The sequence below is a fragment of the Nakaseomyces glabratus genome, chromosome E (assembly GCF_010111755.1).
Source record: "Nakaseomyces glabratus chromosome E, complete sequence".
Classification (NCBI taxonomy): Eukaryota; Fungi; Ascomycota; class Saccharomycetes; order Saccharomycetales; family Saccharomycetaceae; genus Nakaseomyces; species Nakaseomyces glabratus.
The window spans coordinates 635303-656290 of record NC_088955.1 but is presented as its reverse complement, the minus strand read 5'-3'; the positions used below and the strand labels follow the sequence as shown (position 1 = coordinate 656290).

The 20988-nt window shown below is 36.1% G+C and overlaps 9 protein-coding genes across 9 annotated transcripts; 5 read left to right on the top strand and 4 right to left on the bottom strand.

Annotated features, from left to right (window-relative positions):
• Window positions 1–1004: 1004 nt before the first annotated feature.
• Window positions 1005–1769, bottom strand: SRP102 (Signal recognition particle receptor subunit beta; the record flags this gene model as incomplete). Its single annotated transcript, XM_445965.1, has 1 exon — window positions 1005–1769. The coding sequence occupies one exon, from the start codon at window positions 1767–1769 to the stop codon at window positions 1005–1007; it is 765 nt and encodes a 254-aa protein (XP_445965.1).
• A 426-nt stretch (window positions 1770–2195) lies between these two features.
• Window positions 2196–4091, top strand: RSM22 (tRNA methyltransferase RSM22; the record flags this gene model as incomplete). The annotated part of the gene is made up of 1 exon (XM_445964.1): window positions 2196–4091. The coding sequence occupies one exon, from the start codon at window positions 2196–2198 to the stop codon at window positions 4089–4091; it is 1896 nt and encodes a 631-aa protein (XP_445964.1).
• A 291-nt stretch (window positions 4092–4382) lies between these two features.
• On the bottom strand, window positions 4383–5609 carry GVI51_E05995 (uncharacterized protein; the record flags this gene model as incomplete). Its single annotated transcript, XM_445963.1, has 1 exon — window positions 4383–5609. One exon carries the CDS (start codon window positions 5607–5609, stop codon window positions 4383–4385), a length of 1227 nt encoding a protein of 408 aa, XP_445963.1.
• Window positions 5610–9901: 4292 nt separating this feature from the next.
• Window positions 9902–10345, top strand: ELF1 (Elf1p; the record flags this gene model as incomplete). The annotated part of the gene is made up of 1 exon (XM_445962.1): window positions 9902–10345. One exon carries the CDS (start codon window positions 9902–9904, stop codon window positions 10343–10345), a length of 444 nt encoding a protein of 147 aa, XP_445962.1.
• A 394-nt stretch (window positions 10346–10739) lies between these two features.
• Window positions 10740–11330, bottom strand: RCN1 (Rcn1p; the record flags this gene model as incomplete). The annotated part of the gene is made up of 1 exon (XM_445961.1): window positions 10740–11330. One exon carries the CDS (start codon window positions 11328–11330, stop codon window positions 10740–10742), a length of 591 nt encoding a protein of 196 aa, XP_445961.1.
• A 778-nt stretch (window positions 11331–12108) lies between these two features.
• On the top strand, window positions 12109–15744 carry APE2 (metallo-aminopeptidase; the record flags this gene model as incomplete). Its single annotated transcript, XM_445960.2, has 2 exons — window positions 12109–12293; window positions 13155–15744. The coding sequence occupies 2 exons, from the start codon at window positions 12109–12111 to the stop codon at window positions 15742–15744; spliced, it is 2775 nt and encodes a 924-aa protein (XP_445960.2).
• A 219-nt stretch (window positions 15745–15963) lies between these two features.
• Window positions 15964–16458, bottom strand: VMA11 (H(+)-transporting V0 sector ATPase subunit c'; the record flags this gene model as incomplete). Its single annotated transcript, XM_445959.1, has 1 exon — window positions 15964–16458. One exon carries the CDS (start codon window positions 16456–16458, stop codon window positions 15964–15966), a length of 495 nt encoding a protein of 164 aa, XP_445959.1.
• Window positions 16459–17054: 596 nt separating this feature from the next.
• On the top strand, window positions 17055–17696 carry NSL1 (MIND complex subunit NSL1; the record flags this gene model as incomplete). The annotated part of the gene is made up of 1 exon (XM_445958.1): window positions 17055–17696. The coding sequence occupies one exon, from the start codon at window positions 17055–17057 to the stop codon at window positions 17694–17696; it is 642 nt and encodes a 213-aa protein (XP_445958.1).
• A 944-nt stretch (window positions 17697–18640) lies between these two features.
• Window positions 18641–19489, top strand: SSO1 (syntaxin; the record flags this gene model as incomplete). Its single annotated transcript, XM_445957.1, has 1 exon — window positions 18641–19489. The coding sequence occupies one exon, from the start codon at window positions 18641–18643 to the stop codon at window positions 19487–19489; it is 849 nt and encodes a 282-aa protein (XP_445957.1).
• Between the last annotated feature and the right edge of the window lie 1499 nt (window positions 19490–20988).

The window sequence follows — 20988 nt, the reverse complement described above, 5'->3', positions numbered from 1 at the left end:
AGCAGATACAACTTACATATGTTAATGAGCCATATATAAAGATACACTTTTCAATAAAGAAGTACGATTTTTTTCACTTGTTTTGCTTTGCTAATATTATTTTTGGACATAAATCACGATTATTTGAGAAGTAGACATTATTTTATTTAGCATGTATTTTGCTCTATTGAGGATGCACGCCAGGAACATTAGAGATTCAGCTTATCGTATAGACCATGGTCATGTGAAGAAAATCACGTGACCTACTTTCAGGTTTAGAAAATATATTGGAACTGAGTTGTCAATGAGTTGGTGATCTTTTGATGGAATTTGGCAGAATGCCTTATAGAAAAATATCAACAATATTCGACGGATTGTTGTAAAGCTGCGGTTTAAGCTCTTATAAAGAGATCCGAAACAAACCATACAAGTTCTGACATAAACATTGCGCTAAGACATTGAAATTATAATGGAATGAAGAGATTATTTCTTGATGTCTTGTTTTTCGTTTATTATTGCATCTGGCTTATGCTCCCGCTACTGGACCTAGAAGGTAAGTGGCCTTGGCTATTTCCATTACCTAGCCAATATGCTGTATTCCTACCTATTTTTCTGTTGCTTCTTGGCTTTACAATAGTCGGGACTTACCTCTCTTATCTTCTACTCCGGAAGCCACGAAAATTAGATCATTAGAGAATCTGAAGTGTGCTGAAGAGCCTCCAAGACATACTCATAATCGTATGTTATTAAGTACAACTATTATGAGTAGACTGAAGCACTTGCATTAAAGCAAGTAAGATAAACTATCATTTGTCTATATGTTTCAATTAAAGTCTCATACGCACATAGATTATCTACAATTTTGTGCTGGTCACGATTTTATCGGTTTATCAATTATTGTATTAGTTCAATATTATTACGTTTCTGTTTCTGTTTATGTAATCAGTTCAATATATGTATAATACATAATTACATGAAGGATGAAATTCTATCAATATTCATTCAAAATCATAAGCTATACTTATTCAAACCAGATGACTTCCAACCCACTCCTGCCATGTTGTAATTTTATTCTTATGTACGCTTCCCGCCAATACTTCAACATTTCCCTCGAGGTAGTCAAACTTAAACCCCTTTGAAATATCGAAGGATAGATCCAAGTTTTCGTTTATTTCATCAACGTCACCAATATCACGTTCTATATTACCGAGAGATTTTTTTTTCCTTTCAAATATCCTAGTAATCTCATTTTCTAAGGCTTCTTTGATTTTCAATGGCTGTCTTGCTGTGAATGATTCATTCTTGTTACAGGCTATTAATATATCAATTGGCTCCCGAATTTTTTCCAATATTAGCAAAATTTCGGTAAGGTACTCTGCTGTTTCAGTTATATTCTTAGGATCGATTGTACTGTCTAGAACAAACAAAATACCTTTCAAATTACCTTTCAAGTCTATTATACCATTTTTCAACTTATATGCCAACTTAACATGACCAGGATAATCAGCCAGAGTTGTCATAGTTCCTTTATATTTTAATGCAAATGACGGCTCTTGAGACATGACCGTTAATAACTTAGCGTTTGTTTCATCACTAGTTAATTTATGGAACAAGCTTGTCTTACCGGAATAACTAGGTCCAGCAATTATTATGGTAGGAACCTTTTTCACGTAACTGCTACTTTGACTACTCTTGTGACCACTTACCAATGTCTTTTTGACTTGGAAGGCTATCAGTAATGTAGTTAGTATCACAAGGACTAATGCAATCATTAAACTTGACGCAACCATAGTGATTTGAAGAAACGATAACTCTGCCTCTGTTGTCTTCAGTACCTAATATTATCGTGCCGTAGAAACAAGTAGTTAACCCTTCCTATAAGGGTTACTGTATTATTTCTCTAGTCAAAATTTTCCTAGTTTCTCTATTTATCAGTGATCATAATGTACTTCAAATCGCCAATTCCCAGCTCTAATACTTGTCTCCTTCGCTTCACAAAAAATTAGTGATTTTTGAAAATTTCTGAAAAAAATCTCGATGGTTAGTGATTTAATCGCACAAGTCTTAAGAAGGCTAGTTATGAAACTTGAATCAACAACATGATAATACTGTGTGCACTTAGTACCCATTCATTTTTGTTTCCAAAACAAATATCCACATTTAATTATAAGAAATAAACTCCCAGAGATAAGTGTCTTTTCTAATCTCTTTTTATAATGTCTCTGCGGCTGTTTAATTTAAAAATATGCACGAGTAACCTTCAAACGCTACACAAGCAATGGAGAAGGTATAGTGTTATAAGCAAGGAAACAATCAAGAATTTTGATATAGATAGACCACGTAGCGATGATCATTTAAACTATAATATCAATATTGGAAGTAATGCCCAAGAGAAAAGATTATTACCGGAAACTTTAGAAGGTAGAAGCCATCGCAACATAATAGAGCTTAACTCAGAAGTGGCGAAATGTATCAATAACAATATTTTGAGCCTACACATTCCAAATAACATTAGAAGAGTAGCTAAAAATTACTTTGAAGAGCTTCAAACAAAGAATAGCATACATAGATCAACTAAATCACCGATGGAAGTCGACGCTCACATTGCTTCAATATTCCTACAAAATTACACTGCAATTTTTCAGACACTTATGGAACTCAAAAAACGTAAGAAATCTTTTAGACCCAAAAGAGTCCTTGATATAGGTTTTGGACCAGCAACAGGTATACTGGCTTTTAACGATGTCATGGGACCAGATTACAAATGTGAAACTAAAGATTCAGTTATTTATGGACACATAGAGATGCAAAAAAGAGCGAAATTACTTCTAAGCAGACAATACAATGAAATACCAGATAATGATGAAGCTGTATCTGAATGTAGAGAGCAGAATGTTGATGATATACCTGAAGAGGATAGTTTGGTTGGCGCTGTCATGACTAAAAAGATAAACATTAATACAAATTTGCGGACTAATTTACCTACAGCTAGCGAATATGACTTAATCATAATGACACACCAGCTATTGAAAACAAAAGAGAAGTTCAATACCGAAGTTGAGGAGAATCTTTCTAACGTATTGAATTTGCTTGCACCAAATGGCCAGCTGATTATTATTGAAAGGGGTAACCCAATTGGCTATGAAACTATTGCCAGAGCAAGACAGATTATGCTTCGCCCTGAAAACTACCCAGATGAAAAGGGTAAAATCCCAAGGCCTTGGGAAAAAGGCTATATCCGGAATAGATTTAGAGAAAATAGCAATTCTATCCCCCACGAGGACTATGCATCGGCAAAAACTGATTACTACTTATACGAAATTGCACCATACCCTCATCATGGCAAAGACATTCTTCAAACAGGAAAACCAATATATTACGAATTGAAGGAGGGTAAAAATTTGAAGTTTATCAACTTCCAGAAAACGGTACGCAGACCTAAGTTCAGTATCGAGCACAAAAGGGGCCAACTTCTATCTGCTCCATGGGACAGAAAAGGCGATAGATTTGTTGATCTCAGTGGGTCTGGCCGCAGAAATGGAAATGACTACGAGATCGTGAATTTTTGTTATATCATAATGGAAAGGACATCTACAGACAAAAGCACCCTAGAAAAAATTAAACGTGCCCGAGAAAATAGTAAGAACAATCATACAGCAGCTGACTTCAATTTAGAGTGTTCATCAGTAACTTGGCCTCGTATCATAACAGAACCTGTCAAACGAAAAGGCCATGTAACACTGGATGTAGTTACTGCAACAGGCTTGATTGAAAAATGGACAATACCGAAGTCTTTCTCAAAAGAAATTTACCATGATGCTCGAAAAGCGATCAAAGGAGATTTGTGGCCTCACTCAGCTAAAACGAAAATTTTAGGCATGGCTCCAATGAAGCTAAACAAATTAAAGGAAGCTGAAAAGAGAGCAATTCTCGAATCAAGAAAAGAATTTAAACGTAAAGAAAGAGAAGTTGCGCTAAGCTTGAATGAAATTAATAATGCTACAAATGAAGATCATCTCTCTAAAATTAACGACTCAGATTTGGAAGGGGTAGATAGGATGAGAGAACTGGCAAATGCTTATGGCTATTATTTCGATAGAAGGAAAATGTAAATAAAGCAAAATAACGATATCCAACTACGTTATGGACCTTAACCTAGATCTCTTAATGCTGTAAATACTAAATGAGTTTGTAAATATGACTGAGTTGTGAATTATACACGGCCATTAATATATAATTACAATGAAATGCTATGGCCGCATATATACATGCTAAATAGTATAATAACAAAATAAATGTCAATAGATGAAAATAAATTAAATGTCACCTTGCAATAAGACTTCCGAATATGATATTCGAGATATAGTAATATTACAGGCATGCTAGTTTGATGCATAATTTCTTCAAGAAATTATGCATGAAGTTGATTTGAAAGGTGGCGTCATTTTTGTATCCTTCTTATCCTTTTTTTGTTTTTCTTTTCTCTTCAATACCTTTTCAAGATTATTATTAACAGATTCTCTAGAAGATATTGGCTTGGGAGGTGTTGAAGACTTGAACTTTGGGAATGTTTTAAATATCGGTGAGATTTTCGTATTTCGCTCATCTTGTGTAGTGTCATTAGTTTCTGAATGGTCTGCACTAATTATACCGTGTTGCAACTCTTTCTTTGTTTCGTCTCCCCCTTGTAATTTCATTGTTCTAGTTTTTGTAATAAACTCTGAAGGAATAATTAAATCATCCATTTTTAGGTACTCATCTTTATTATCGCATTTAGGATAGAAATTTCCCCTGGAATCAGTAATTCCTATTCTATTTTCATCCAGGCTTTTCAGGGAGTTTGAATCAGATTTATTACTTCTTGAACTAAAAGGACTATTTGGCTCGTAATGCGAAGGCGTAGGGGAAATTTCCAATGTTTCACTTTTTAACGCCTCCTCTTTTTTCTTCATTTCTTTATTTGTTTCAATGCGGTACAACAGAGAGAACAAAAGTTCTTTTACATTAATATTATGCTTGGAAGAAGTTTCAAAGTAATCATTCTCGTAATCCAAATCCAATTCAGCAAGGAAGTTTATGAGCTCATTGAATTCTACCTTATCTTCCATCAAATAATCAATCTTTGTATTACATATGACAACCGGAATTTGTTCCTCACCTAAGGCATCTTTGATTGTGTTATAATACTCTCGTACATGCTCAAAGGTAGTTTGACTCTTCCCATCGAAACAAATCACGATAGCGTCAGATTGTTTTACCTGCAGACTCCTGAGTTCATTAGAGTAATATTCAGATATATCATGGATATTGGCGTCAAGGATTTCAAGTTTAATCAAATCCTTATTTGTATATTGGAATCTATGTGAATTATCCAAATTAAAGTCTATCACATCCTTTTCAGCAATTAAGCCTTTATCATTCAGAAGTCTGAAGGAGTAGTAAGGAATTTTCTTTCTATAAATATCATCGGAATAAGTAGCTTCGTCACCGCTTCTATAATTGTCGGTAAGCCACTGCATAATCATCGATGTCTTCCCGACCTTTGGATCACCTAAAACCATAATTCTGAAATTACTATCATGATGTCTAGGACTATTAGACCAATCAGCTTCATATAATAAAGGAATCATTTTTATATTTTTGCATTTATAATTTTGGAAATAAAATAGGTCTAATATCTATTCTTCCAGTTCTAATCAAACTTGAACTCTATTATGGTAATAAACAAATGCACACCTAAATACCACAATCTAAATTTTGTTACTATGCAGTATACTTTTTTGTATCAATTTGACAGAACAAGAACGCAACTAATTATTTCACTGATTGTTTTAGAATATTAATTTGCATAAAACTGCAATTCTATAGTACTCAATCAAATATGTGTTCTAAAAAATGAAATTGTTCTTGAATATATTTCAGTGTTATTTCAGTGTTATTTCAGTATTACTTCTTTAATGGAGCACTTATATAAATACTATCATCAACATCAGGAAAATATATAATTAGGAAAGAAAATTTTTCTTTTATTATATGTTAGATAATAATTGCTACATCAAATGAAATTTAGTCAGTTGCATTGGTTCGAATTTTATTTTTTCTTCTATTGACAATCTTGATGCAATAAAATGATAAACTGTTTACTAAAAGGACATTTTCTTGTAGAGTATATTAGACCGACTGATGATGTGCGGTGGGATAATTGCTATTCCGCAATGGAATTATGCTAATTATGACTGAACAAGGACGAAAAAAAGAAAGAAAGAAATGTTACTAGCGATCTCGGAACTTAACGGAAAGAACGGCAGACAGCAAAGAAACTTAAAATATATCTCAGATCTGGCCAGCATATCTCGACTTTTCTATGTAGAAGCAACAGCCTAAATCGCAACAGTTTTTTCTCTGCATTCAACCCTTCACAAGTCCTTTAGCTTCGCTTTGTCAGCCTTACCGTTTGTAACAAACAGCACATAGAAAAGAAACAGAAGAAACCGAATGCCAATTGCTACTCTTCTTTCCTAAGAAGGCCTTCCATTTTGGGGAGGCAAGAGAGAGAGATACAGCAATTCAAAAAGAGAAAATGATAGTTGACGTTCCACGCCAAACTGTAAATCAGCAAAAGAAAGGATGCAGAAACGATGAAGAAAGACTTGAAGCAGAGGGTGCCAGATTCAGAGGCGTAGTAACGAAGATCTGCAGAACTGCTTTTTCGCATTGCTGAACTAAGAAGATTCTATTTCTATGGAGCTGATACACTCTTTCAAAAATGGAGGATGATAAAAAAATACAAAACATCACACTGAATTGCACGTACCCTTATAGAGATCCAATACTCTTCTATGCCTTCTAGATCTTCTTTCTCATCTACAATCGTTTTCTTTCTTTTTTGTCTTTCAAATCGTTATCTTCAATACCTATTTCCTACGTCTGTCTTACTGTGAATGACATCCTTCCAAATTTTTCTTCTTTACTTTGCCTTTTCGTCAATTATAGAAGATCTGGATGCGGTCTTAGATAAGCATGTACACATATTTAGTAAAAGCAGAAGAAGAGGTAACACAGGCTTTTCAATGTCTCCATTGATGCATCGTTGCACATTTCAGATCTGACGTTCCTGAAAACTGACTGTTTATGGCTACTTTTCTTCACCCAATCTTCCTTTCTTTTTGACTCCGACTCTTCTGTCTTTTTGCCCTCTTACAGTGTTCATCTGCTTACTTTCTTTGGAAAAGAGGGGGTAATGAACTGACAAATTTAACGGAAACGTGTTAGATCTGGTCCGAGATAAGAGAAGAAAAGCAGCAGATTGCATTTTCGGAGACTACTTGGCTAGCCGGGATAGTCCCGAAGCAATTGAAAACCCAACACGTGGATCTTTCTTTTGTCCTCTCCTCTCTTTCCTTATTAGTCCATTATTATGGTGAAGTTTTCACAAATTTACCCGTATTGCATATCTGGCTTGCTATGGCTAGTCATTAACTACTGGATTAGTGTGAAACCAAGGACAGAGAAGAAGATGTAAATATCAGATACTTACGAGACCGAAGATACGAGGAGGATTGCAGATTGTTTCTTTCTGGCGTGACCCGGTTTGTAAAACACCAGACCGAACAAGTAATTGAACACTGAATTTGAAAGAGTACTGTCCCATCTTCCTCCCTTTGATCGCTGCTAAATTGAATAATAGCTATACAAACCGTTACTTTCTATAGAATCTATTTTTTCGTATGTGCTTTCATGAGGAGTTTGACGAATGCTGTTTAACATTACATCCATATGGACATTTTATAAGTGTCCATTACTACCTACAGTAAAACATAGGTAGTAGTATCTGTACCAATTCAAACTCCATCTCTGGGAATGTGTTCATCTTTTGCACCACCAGTTTGCACATCTTTCACGTAGAGAATGTTTTTTTTTGGTTCTCTTCAGTTACTCCTTTAGGTTAACAATATTAACCGGAAATAGATATCGATGACAAACCGTAGCGAAAATTACATTCCTCAGCAAAAACAGGTACCTGAAAAAGCGATCATTGTTTCAGCCTTAGGGTGCGATGTTTCTGTGCTTCAATCTTTCCAGTACATGGGATGCATACAGAACGGACGTGGCACAGGTAGAATACAATGACTGCACTGGGCTTTCTATTAACAGCTCGCACTTGCTCCACACCACTTAGTAAGATACGATGAGTTTCACTGGTATTTAAAACTACTTTGAAGTAATGCCCAGTTCTTAAGGCAGTGAGCTTTCACATATAAAATAAGTGTTCATGTTTACGGTACCTAAGGAACTATTCTGAGATATTTATCGTAGATGGCATTGCGTCAATTTAGCATATATATATGTGCTTTAAGGTGCTGTAAACGTAACAAAGGGCAAAAATAGTAATCGTCAACATTTTAAAAGCAATAATAGCTCACAGAGATAGGACAAGCTTTGGAAAATGACGGTTATTAAGTAATGTGAAAAGAAATAACACTTTCTTACATACATAATTCAATTCTGCTACAACTTGAATGGCAATTGAACAATCAACTTCTAAGCCCAAACAAGATATAAATAGCAATTTTTAGGGTAAACTAATTTGTTCCAATATATTTACTGACAGTTAACGTCAAATGCAAGATATCTAGTCCAAACAGACATGGCTGTTTGAGAAAATATTAATGAATATCTTATCCCTTAGAATGAACTGCAAAGTTATGTTCTAAAAGCTGAAGATTGAAGTTACTGGTTTAGTAACTATTCTCTCTTCCTTCCTCCCCCTTTTTAAATATTCATGAAATGCTTCAACACATACGAGTAGATATAATGAGGGAATACTTAATAATTTGCTGGTCCAACAGCACTCAAAAATAAAAATTTACCAAAAATCAAGGTACCACGGCAGGCAAATCCCCCCTTTCTGGAAGTAGAAATTTGTTGCAGGATAGTTATGTCAATATTTGGAAAGCTTCAATCCCAAGAAATGTCAAATCTCAAATTAAGAGACCAGAAAGAAAACAACTTGAACTACCTTGGTGTTTTTTTGCTGAATATGGTGTAAAAGTTCATATGAAACACATCGTACTTATATGCATCAAATATTATATGAAAAATTGTAATGAGTTCCTGTAGCACGATTTTGGATACTTTTAACAATATTTAAAGGCATAAATGAGTATTAAAAAGCTTTATGGGTAGGCAAAAGTCTGGATTACTATTTACTGGTCTTGACGGTCTCACAAAAACTTGATAAAATTCTCTCTTTCTAATAGAACCTTTCATGTAGACTTTTTTTCACTAACCACTTCGAAATTGTCCTTACTATCAACATAAACTGATGCAGTTACATATAGTTTGAATATGAACGAACTATTTATTTAGAACGGTTAACTGACGAAATAGTAGAACATTGATTCAAATGTTTTTGCTAGTGACCGGAATTTTCGTCAATATATGATGATCAAAATTAAAAACAACGTGTATAAACTAACCAAGACAGATTTTCTGTCATGGAATAAAAGAGCTCCATTAATTTTGGATATCTTCTAATCCACTATTGCCAACTTGAAGGTATGACGATTAACTTTCGTCTGTCTTGATGAAGGAAGTAGCTTCAAACATTCCATGAAAGAACAAGAGCTAATCCATATATTTGATATGATCTAACGAGTTTCTTGACAGCAAACCACACAAAAAAATTCAGCCTGAGTGGAAAGTATCAGATTGTAACCGTTGCCATATTACTGCTTTAAAAATAGCACTTGAGACGTAAAAATGTGATCTGCTCGATTTTACCAAAATTCGACCTTGCCGAAAATTAACAGTAAAACTCAACTTTCTTGATGGCAATATATCAAAAAGAGTTTAAACAGCACATAGAAAGATCAATGTAGGTATCATTCACGATTGATAAACAAATAAAGATACAAGACTAATGGGTAAAAGAAAGAAATCAAGTAGAGGTCCAGTTAAGAGAGTGGTACAGAAGCTAGATACTAGCTTTAATTGTTTGTTCTGTAATCACGAAAAATCAGTATCATGTACACTGGATAAAAAGAACTGTATAGGCCATTTATCATGCAAAATATGTGGCCAGTCTTTTCAAACTAGGATTAACTCTTTATCACAACCCGTTGATGTCTATAGTGACTGGTTTGATGCTGTTGAAGAAGTGAATTCAGGAAGGGGCAGTGATTCAGAGCATGACAATGATGATGAAAACTCCGATAGTGATTATGAAAGTGACTCTGATGAAGCTGCGGCTCCACAAGATTCTGATGAGCAAGAAGTTGATTCTGATGAAGATGAAAGGATAGGTGCTTCGAAACGTGGTAGGGGTGCCTTGGTGGATAGCGATGAAGAGGAGGAATCTGAATAGATAGCATTACCAACTTTTCTCTAATAAATTATTAATAGTATGAGCAGTTTTGTACTTGTTTGCTTCAGAAGTGACGAGTTTTTAATTCAGCATGAATCAGTTTAGACTAAGTAGTCTTCCCATCCCATTATGTTACTGAATTTGAATACCGAAAACCGTTTTCGACAGTTGCTGCTTCAATCTAGCAATATCTATATCACTTTATCTGTCTCTTCTTGTGTACTTATTATTCTCAATTAATGACATTTACCGCATGACATATTTATAAATTATTAAAAACTGTAATTTCCGTAACCCAAAATCATTCCAAGATCGCATTATGACAGTTCAACGCAACATTTTTGTTTCCAAAAATAGTTATGAATTAATCTATTTAACCAACCATGATAGGTACTCACTCATCAATATCATCAAATATAGATTTTGGTGGCAATGCCGTTCTTACTCCTTCAAGGCCAGGACCACCATTGTTATAATCATCACAAGTATTCACAGTAATAGTACCAACTTGAGATTCAATAGCGACAAATGATGTCGCTTGTCGAAGTATCTTTTCTGGTTGATGCGCGTGTGTTTTGAAGCTAGGTTTATCCTCGCACTTGCTATAATCAAATTCTGGTGGTGGGGAGGAAGGTGGTGATATTAAAAATAACCTCTGATGTTCTGGTACTTTCAAGTAGTCTTTCTTAACGCTACTATTATTCTGAGAATCAGTAATGGAGTAATTGAATATTAAATCAGGAAGGGGAACTTTCAATTTTAGTTTCTGCATGACAGCGTTTGAGACTGCATGGTCAGGACATATAATCAGGCACCTTTTGAAATTTTTCAAAAGTAACAGTTGTATCGGATTTGCCGGTAGTACTTGAATATTTGACAATACATTGTCTTCAAACCATGAGGCCAATATTGGTAGTATTTCCTGTCCTGTTATGTCCCTTTCATTAGACGTGAGTATTATCGTATCAGTGACAAGACTATCCATACTCTTTATACCACTATATTAATCTTTTATAAATAGTAGACAATAAAAGATTTGTCAATATCCAATAAATATCCGATAAGAATGTTCAGATGAAGTTAATATCCTCTCAAAACTGGACAATAAATATACTACATTAGGGACCTTATAACTTTAATGTCACATTACAATTCATAACTTGCTCATCACCCATACTGGGTAGGTCGAAATCCTTCAAAGTAATCGTTCCCAGTGAAATAGCCGTACAACATTTGTATATTTCAGAAAATTACGTACCTTCGACTCCCACCGACTTCCTCCAGATTGGCAAAAATACCGACCCGATGGGAGAGCTCTGTGAAGTGTCTTCTAGGTTGCATATGGACGGGAAAGCATAGCTGGTACACCTTAATAAACCAATTTATGTCTGATATAGGAGCTAAAGCTATCAGATTCAAGTATTATTTACTTAGTTCAATTCAACTATACCAAAAAAAGCTTATTTGGATTACCCGTTTTCCTCACTCTGTTACTTTGAGATTGCGAGACATAATTGGACTATAACTGCTGGATTTGAAGTTTAGTATTGATAAGGATATAGAAAACCTGGGACCTGTATATAGTCCACAAATTACCTGGGAACTATAGCAACCTTGTATATTTTGGAAAACTGAACAAGAATACTGCGTCGGGAAGCCCAGTTAAAGAGAGATTGACTAAACAGAATCAATATTTTTAAAGTCACAATACCCCAGATACTTTTAAGAAACATCTTTCTATTTTTCCTGTTTCATCTGCGAACATGTTTCCAAAATTAAGCTTAAAAACTGTTGCTAGCAGTTTTGCTAGGCTGCCAGCAACAAGTTTTTTGAAAGTTACAAAAGCGCCTATAGCAACGTCTATAGTTAATGGTAGATCCTTCTTCACAGATACAAAATATAAGTGTGGTAAATGTGAAAGACAGAAGGAAATATCAAAAACTATCAGGTATGTATTACAAATTATCCCGAATAATAAACACTCGTCTAAACTTCCTTTACTTACTTTACAACGTTTGCTTGAATTTAGTTTCCGAAATTCATTCTCTAAGTGGAACTTCTCAAATATCGAATGCTATCTGTGATAAGACTTGAAAAAATGCATTACATGCAAATATTAACAGTATTCATGAGGACAAAGTATGGTTAAGCACCGGAATAGATATGACCCTAAATCGTTTCCATTCAAGCAATATACGATCATGTTACAACCTCCACCATTACATGAGGCCTACAGACATATTGATTGAGTACTTATTCGCACCTCTTTACTCAACGACAGTAAACCATAACTGATTCTTCACCATGCTTTTAGTATTGCGTTGTCATCTGTCAGAAATGCCCATCTTTATGGCATACAGAGTCTAATGCCTTCCTTATTATGTCCTTTCCCGACCTTTGTAATTCACGTGATACTCATGATCTCATGATCTCCATGATCTCAAACTACGAATATAGGGTATAGGGTGGCCATTTTTATTGTGATTTCAGTCCGACAGATTTTCGGCAGTCACCTTCACCTCAGTGAGAATGGTGCGAGAAGAAGTCGTTCCTTACTGACAAACTGCTCTCCCTTGAAATGATTGTGCGAACTGGAGTAAAATCTGAGAAAGCCTCTGTCAATTGGAAAAGGGTACAAAACACTTTGCGTTGAAGAGTTTATCAATTAAAACTATTGAGAAAGGAACTAGACATACAATTGGATATATCAAGGATATTATTTTACTAACTAGTCTCAACAAACTAAATAATCTCTTTGCTTTCTATTACCACTAGTCTATTGCAATTGAGTTGGAAAATAAGAGTAAAGAATTAAGTTTGCCAATATGAACAGCGAAAACAGGGAAGTTCTTCCAACTAACGTGACTCCAATTCACTATAATTTATCTTTGGAACCAAATTTTGAAACGTTTAAATTTCATGGTTTGGAAGAAATTAATCTGAAAGTCAACGACAAGACAAATGATGTCATCACTTTGAATAGCATCGAGATTGACATTCATAGTGCTAAGCTGGACGATGTTGAACCTAAGCAGACGAAGTTTGACCATGACAAACAAACTGTCGAATTTGTGTTCCCTGAAGGTACTTTGGCCAAGAGTAATGATCCGACTTTGAAGTTGGATTTCACCGGTATTCTGAACGATAATATGGCTGGCTTTTACAGAGCCAAGTACCAGGACAAGAAAACAGGCGAAACAAAATATATGGCAACCACTCAGATGGAACCTACTGATGCAAGAAGAGCATTCCCATGTTTCGATGAACCAAATCTGAAAGCAACTTTTGGTATTACATTAATATCTGATCCATCTTTAACCCATCTATCCAATATGGATGTCAAGAATGAAACCATCTCTGAAAGTAAGAAGGTCACTACTTTCAATGATACTCCAAAGATGTCTACTTATCTAGTTGCATTTATTGTTGCTGAGCTAAATTATGTTGAGAATAAAGAATTCCGTATCCCTGTAAGAGTCTATGCTACACCAGGAGATGAACATTTAGGCCAGTATGCTGCTGATCTAACGGCAAAGACACTAGCATTCTTTGAAAAGACTTTCGGCATCAAATACCCTCTACCAAAAATGGACAATGTCGCAGTGCATGAATTTTCTGCAGGTGCAATGGAAAATTGGGGTTTAGTTACCTACCGTGTTGTTGATTTATTATTAGATGAAGAAAACTCTTCTCTAGACCGTATTCAAAGAGTTGCCGAAGTAGTTCAGCATGAGTTAGCGCATCAATGGTTTGGTAACCTAGTCACCATGGATTGGTGGGAAGGTTTATGGCTAAACGAGGGGTTTGCTACGTGGATGTCTTGGTACTCTTGTAATGAATTTCAACCAAGTTGGAATGTCTGGCAACAGTATGTCACTGATACTTTGCAGCATGCTCTTTCTTTAGACGCTTTGAGGTCATCCCATCCAATTGAAGTCCCAGTGAAGAGGGCAGATGAAATCAATCAAATTTTTGATGCAATTTCATATTCTAAGGGTGCTTCTTTATTAAGAATGATCTCTAAATGGTTGGGTGAAGACGTCTTCATTAAAGGTGTCTCGAACTATTTGAACAACTTTAAATATGGGAATGCAAAGACTGATGACTTATGGGATGCTTTGGCTAAAGCTTCTGGTAAAGATGTTCGTGGTGTCATGAATATTTGGACCAAGAAGGTAGGCTTTCCTGTCATTTCTATCGAAGAAAATGGCTCTGAAATTCAATTTACCCAGAACCGCTATCTCACTACTGGTGATGTAAAGCCGGAAGAAGATGAAACTTTATACCCCGTATTTTTGGCATTGAAGACAAAATCTGGTGTTGATAATTCGTTGGTGTTGTCGGAGCGTTCCAAGGCAGTTACTATTGATGACTCATCGTTCTACAAAGTCAACACAGACCAATCCGGTATCTTCATTACAGCGTATCCAGAAGATAGATGGGAAAAGTTTGGCAAACAATCTGATTTGTTGTCAGTAGAAGACCGTACAGGTCTTGTCGCTGATGCAAAGGCCCTTTCATCTTCTGGCTACATAAACACTACAAGCTTCTTCAAATTGATTTCTAACTGGAAAGATGAGAAATCTTTTGTTGTTTGGGATCAAATAATCATCAGTCTTGCATCATTGAAGGCTGCATGGCTTTTTGAATCCCCCGAAGTGAAAGATGCTTTGGAAGCCTTCTCCAGAAACTTGGTAGCAGACAAGGCAAAGACATTAGGTTGGGAGTTTAAGGAATCCGACTCTTTTGCTACTCAACGTTTGAAGGTTGCTTTATTCGGAGCTGCATGTGCCGCTAGAGATGAGGTTGTTGAAAAGGCAGCATTAGATATGTTTGAAAAATACGTCAGTGGAGACAAGAAGGCAATTCCAGCACTAATTAAACCATCTGTATTTAATGCAGTTGCTAGAAAGGGTGGTAAGGATAACTATGAAAAGATCTTTAATATTTATAAGAACCCTGTTTCCACTGACGAAAAATTGGCTGCCTTAAGAACTTTGGGTAGATTTAAGGAAGCAGATCTACTTGACAGAACATTGGGCTATCTGTTTGATGGAACTGTCTTAAACCAAGACATTTACATCCCAATGCAAGGTATGAGAGCTCACAAAGAAGGTGTCACTGCTTTATGGAAATGGTTACAAGAAAACTGGGACGAGATTGCGAGAAGATTACCACCTGGCTTATCTATGCTGGGTTCTGTTGTTGCTATTTCTACTTCTGGATTCTCTTCATTAGAAGCTGTTGATGAAATCAAGACATTCTTCAACACTAAGTCAACCAAAGGTTTTGACCAAAGTTTGGCTCAATCTCTTGACACTATTACCTCTAAAGCCCAATGGGTTGATAGAGACAGAGAATCCATTTCCAAGTATTTGTCAGATAATGGTTACATGTAAATTGAGCCCATCCTAATTGATATAAGTCTAGCTGATATCCTATATAATTTAAGATAATAAAATATTCCTTTTCTTTTTATATCCTAGAAAATAGGTTGTTCTATTAACGTGTCGTATTATTGTTTTTTTTAATGGGTAATATACATGCTATCCTATTTATTGAAGAAGAGAAAAACTACCATAAAGACTTCCAATTTGATCAAATTCATTGCACTGCGTTTATTCTGATCCTTTGGTATTTAATATCAGAGCAATAATCATACCGTAAAGTCCCAAGACTTCAGAAAAGATAAGGATTAAAACAATACCGACAAACAATCTTGGCTGATGCATATACTTTCTAACACCCACATCGCCGACAATACCAATGGCATAGCCGCTGCTTAGGCATGCAAATCCTACACACAACCCGCAGCTTAGATGCATAAAACCGTTAAACAACGTATACTCTTCAGTAGGGGATAAATTACCTGCGATAAGTACAGCTACCACAAGCCCGTAAATGGCCAAAATACCACTCATAACAACCGGAATCAAAGATTTCATTATAAGTTCTGGCTTGAATGTACCTATACCTGCAATACCTATACCAGATTTTGCTGTACCGATGGCTGCACCCAAACATGACAGAATCATTGCTAAAGCACAGCCTGCAAAACCAAAGAATGGTGCATAGAGAGGGGCATACACGTTATCAGAAGCCACCATATCCATAATGTATTTTTTCTAGCCTTTCTTTATAGAAATAGTATCGTTGCACTTCTGTATTCAACCTAGTATGCTAAAGTATATTGCCCGATGAAAACTTATTTCTTGAGCAAGTAGTTGCAATTAAAACCTTCCTCGTTCTAATAACACTATAACCTGATCACTGAGATAACTGAAATACCACTTTGAGTAAGCCTTTTCGATAAGAATGACGATACAGAGAGAATATATGACTAGAACACTTGAACAATTAACTCAAATACTCTTATTGTAATTTCTTTGATTTCAAGGTTTTCTTTTAAGGTCGAAAATTTAGGAAGATATCACTGGGGGCAGGGCCCATGTTTTGACAAAATTAGAGACAATAAGCAAGAATCAATTTAAATGCTCGATGACTACGTAGCCATGTGCTGCAATTTTTCTAAGACTTGTTGAATTTATATGTTTAGTGTATTGTTGATAATGTTAGACTGTGTAGACTAGTTTTAAATTGAAGGAAACAATATTTCTGAGTAGTCTGGTGCACGCAGCTGGTGAGTGAAAGATATTAACGGAAGAGGTGAAAACATCATAATATAAGATTTGTAACAGCAGCATTAACAATGAATTACGGGACTGGTAAAGTGGCCTTGTCTGTTGGCCAGTTGCGAAGCGTCTATGGCCAGCTACATAGCATACTGGAGGAGCGAATGTCTTTAGTGATGCCTGGCGATGGTGATGCTGAAGGCGATGAGGATATGGTTCGCAGAGAAGTGCAATTGAGACTGCAGGAGTATTTGCTACGTGTGATGGAGATGGCAGGGGATTCCATAGAAGTCACAGATGCGGACCCCGAAAAGAGTATACGTGAGCTGATCATGGAATCACGTCAGAAGTACATGGAACCCTTCGATCTTGATTTGAACGAACGTGTTAGAGAGCAATACCATAAATGGGAGGATGCTAATGTCAAGATTGCCCAATTAAGAAGACGCGGTCCCGAAACAGTCAGGTCTATGTACTTGGAGGAACAAGAGAAGTATCTAAATGAAGTTGATAAAAGGATCGATGCTTTGGAGGATACAGACCAAGAAACATCTGAGGATACAACACAAGAATACGTACCAGAGGTGATGTCAGAAGAGGACAGGCAGCTGTTCCAGGAAGCGCTTAAATCAGTCTTGGATACCCAAGCTAGAATTCCAGAGATTCGTGGTGAGCTTGCTAGCAACAACAATCTTTTGAACTACCTCGACAAAACTTAGCAACCGCAGCACTACAGTCCAACATTCAAACAGGTACGATAGTCGAGAAAACTATGTAGATCACATGCAATATTATCACAAAAATCGCACAACTGTTGCTAAAGGTAGTTTCCAACCACCCTCATATGGAAAACGTAAGTAATATAGATCCGGGGTCAAGAGGCTTGGGCTAAGTATGAAAGTTTAGCATTCGTATGCTACCTATACGACAGCTCCTGCAGAGGGAACCATAAAACTGGTGATCATCCCATCGTTAGACACAATCGTAGGCAACCTGGGCTGGAAATACAAACTGAAAACACCAGCTTAGTTTCCCCCCCTCCCCCTCCCGCAAACGCAGGAGTGACACGATAGCTAGTTCCTCGAAACTTAATGTGCTTCCTTGGGCTGTTGTGTAACCAGCAATCTCTTTTGGTGTTTCTCTGTCCAACTCTTTTTGCGTTTGTTTGTCTAATAACGGACGATTCGAAGGATTTCTCTGGGCTTTTCCCTCTTGTTTTCTTTTTTTTTTTTTTTCAGATAATTTCTAAGAGAGGAAAAAGAAATATTTTACCAAACAACAAGAAGTCCTGGACGAGGAAGGGATGGAAGTTCCTTTAAGACCACAAAATAAAAGTAACGAGGACTTACGAGACGATATATTTTTTTTATATAATTTAAGAAGGATTTTCAGTATTAATTTCCTTTACTTTAGTGGTTTTCGAAAGGGCCGACCATAAAAAAACTAGCGATTGATATAAGTTCCTTGGGAAAAAAATTAGCTGAATTAGTATCACAGGTTCTTTTACATCGACACAGTTTAACGAACGCGCTCAGGGGTTTTCTATTCATTCATAGACCTTTATTCTTTTTTAATTTGAAATAGTTGAGAAGCATATAATAAAAGAATACAACGAAGACACTGGCAAGTGGAAAACAAAAAAAATTAATAAAACAAGGTAGAAATGAGTTATAACAATCCGTATGCGGAAGAGAGCCACGAGAAGTATGAGATGACTGAGCAAGATGGTGGTGATTTCGTGGAGTTTATGAATCAAATTAGCCGTATCAACCAAGGCTTAGACCGTTATGAGGCTATTATCGATCGTGTTGATAGGCTACACAAGGAGTTGTTGACGGAGGTCAACGAAGAGAGAGTACAAGAAGTGAGAACTGCGTTGGATAATTATGTCGCACAGGCCTCTGACATCCAGTACCAGTTGAAGGACGACATCAAGGATGCTCAAAGACAAGGGTTGAGAGACACAAACAAGCAGGCTCAAGCTGAAAACTCCAGACAGAGGTTCTTGAAACTGATCCAAGATTACAGAATCATCGATGCTGATTACAAGGATGAGAACAAGGAGCAAGCCAAGAGACAATACATGGTTATACAGCCAGAAGCCACCGAAGAAGAGGTTGAAGCTGCTATCACCGATGTCGGTGGCCAACAAATCTTCTCTCAAGCTTTGCTGAATGCTAACAGACGTGGTGAAGCCAAGACTGCATTGGCTGAAGTTCAAGCAAGACACCAAGAACTGATGCAATTAGAGAAGACAATGGCTGAATTAGCACAACTGTTCAATGATATGGAAGAGATGGTTGTCGAACAACAAGAAAACATTGAGGTCATTGACAAGCACGTCGAGGAAGCCCAACAAGATGTCGAACAAGGTGTTGGCCACACAAACAAGGCTGTCAAGAGTGCCAGAGCTGCTAGAAGAAAGAAGCTATGGTGTTGGGGTATCGTATTCGTGATCTTTGTAATTATTGTTGTCGCCGTTGTTGTCCCATCTGTTGTTGCAACAAGGTAAGGAGAACATTGAAGCTTAATTATTCTTTTATTTCTTCCAGTTCATTATTTTATTTTTTGCAAACCCAAAGACAATTATCCTAACCATCTTTCTCGTTTAATTATCATCCAAATCGTTTTAAAATTATCAATATCCTCTGCTGTTCATTTCTAATAATATGGAATACCTTACGGTAGGAAAAAATACAATTCTAATAGCTAAAGTATAAAATAAAAGCACTTTTGCTATATTGGACATTTTATTATGACCTACTTTCCTACTTCATTTACTAATTATTTCATCTTTTTATTATTTTTTTTTCAAATTCCTCACAGAAGCAACCTGATAGAAAGAATTACCAGTACAGAAAATAGTTTAAAAAAGGGAGAGAAGAGTAGGTTTTGGTGTAAGTTTATATCTGTTTCTCGAATATTAGGGTTTGTCATGGTGCAACTCAACCAGGTGTTCGATAAATGGCTATTTTAACATAACTCTCAAGTAACCACACAGATTTACCATCATCATTCAATTCTGTTTAGTAATTGTTAATGTTTTAATATATTTCTTAATTATTGTGCGTCCGAAGTCTATCAATCTAAAAAGTGCATAAGACTGATTAAAGTTGACGAAATAGCCCGCGTCAGTATATCTTCATCAACTGAATACTGATTTGACAAATAAAGGCAATTATGCTCTGCACACCAAGAAAACATCCTAACCACTACACAACACTAGTTCTCTGTAATGGTTTTGGTTGTCATTATTCTTTCTGTTTTAAATTTTTTGTTTATGGAATTATTTGAGATTATAGAATGTTAAATGCACAAGAGCCACCACTGACTATGTGAAATGTTTATTTTTTATTCTTGTCGCTTCTCATAATGGTCGCTTGCGCTTCAACTACCCTAAACCTATCAGCCCTTCCTTCAATACCATGTACTATCAATTATTTTTATTCTACAAACTGCATTCTATAAAGAAGAGGGAGGAAAGGATCCAACACACAGCTAAGATTCTATGTAATATTCAACCCGGACTAATCTATGTCTCATACACATAACGTTAATCCATCCTTTATATGTATATCTAATGAAAAAAAAAAAGACCAAATGTAATTCATTTCTACCTATCGTCTGCAGCACTAGGCTCAAATTGCAGCATGATATATACACCCTGACTTTACCACGGAAGAATGAAATCAAATTTAATGATTTAGGGCTAGGGCTGGGCCTAGGGCTAGATCACTCGTCAATATTAATAAATGCAAAACCCTACCCAAAACCCTAGCTACCCCGTGAAAAACAATTTGAGAAACCCAAACAGAAACCCCACTACAGGACTTTGTAATTCGTGGTATGCGATACTGAATCCAAAACACGACGAAAAACTCAACGATTCTGCTTTTTCTCCTGCAAGAACGCGTCACAACGGGCTCTGTACGGTGATTCTCTGGGCGTATTTCCTTTTTGCCACACAGAACCGAAATATGAGAATTGACGTGGCAAACGATAACCCAAATG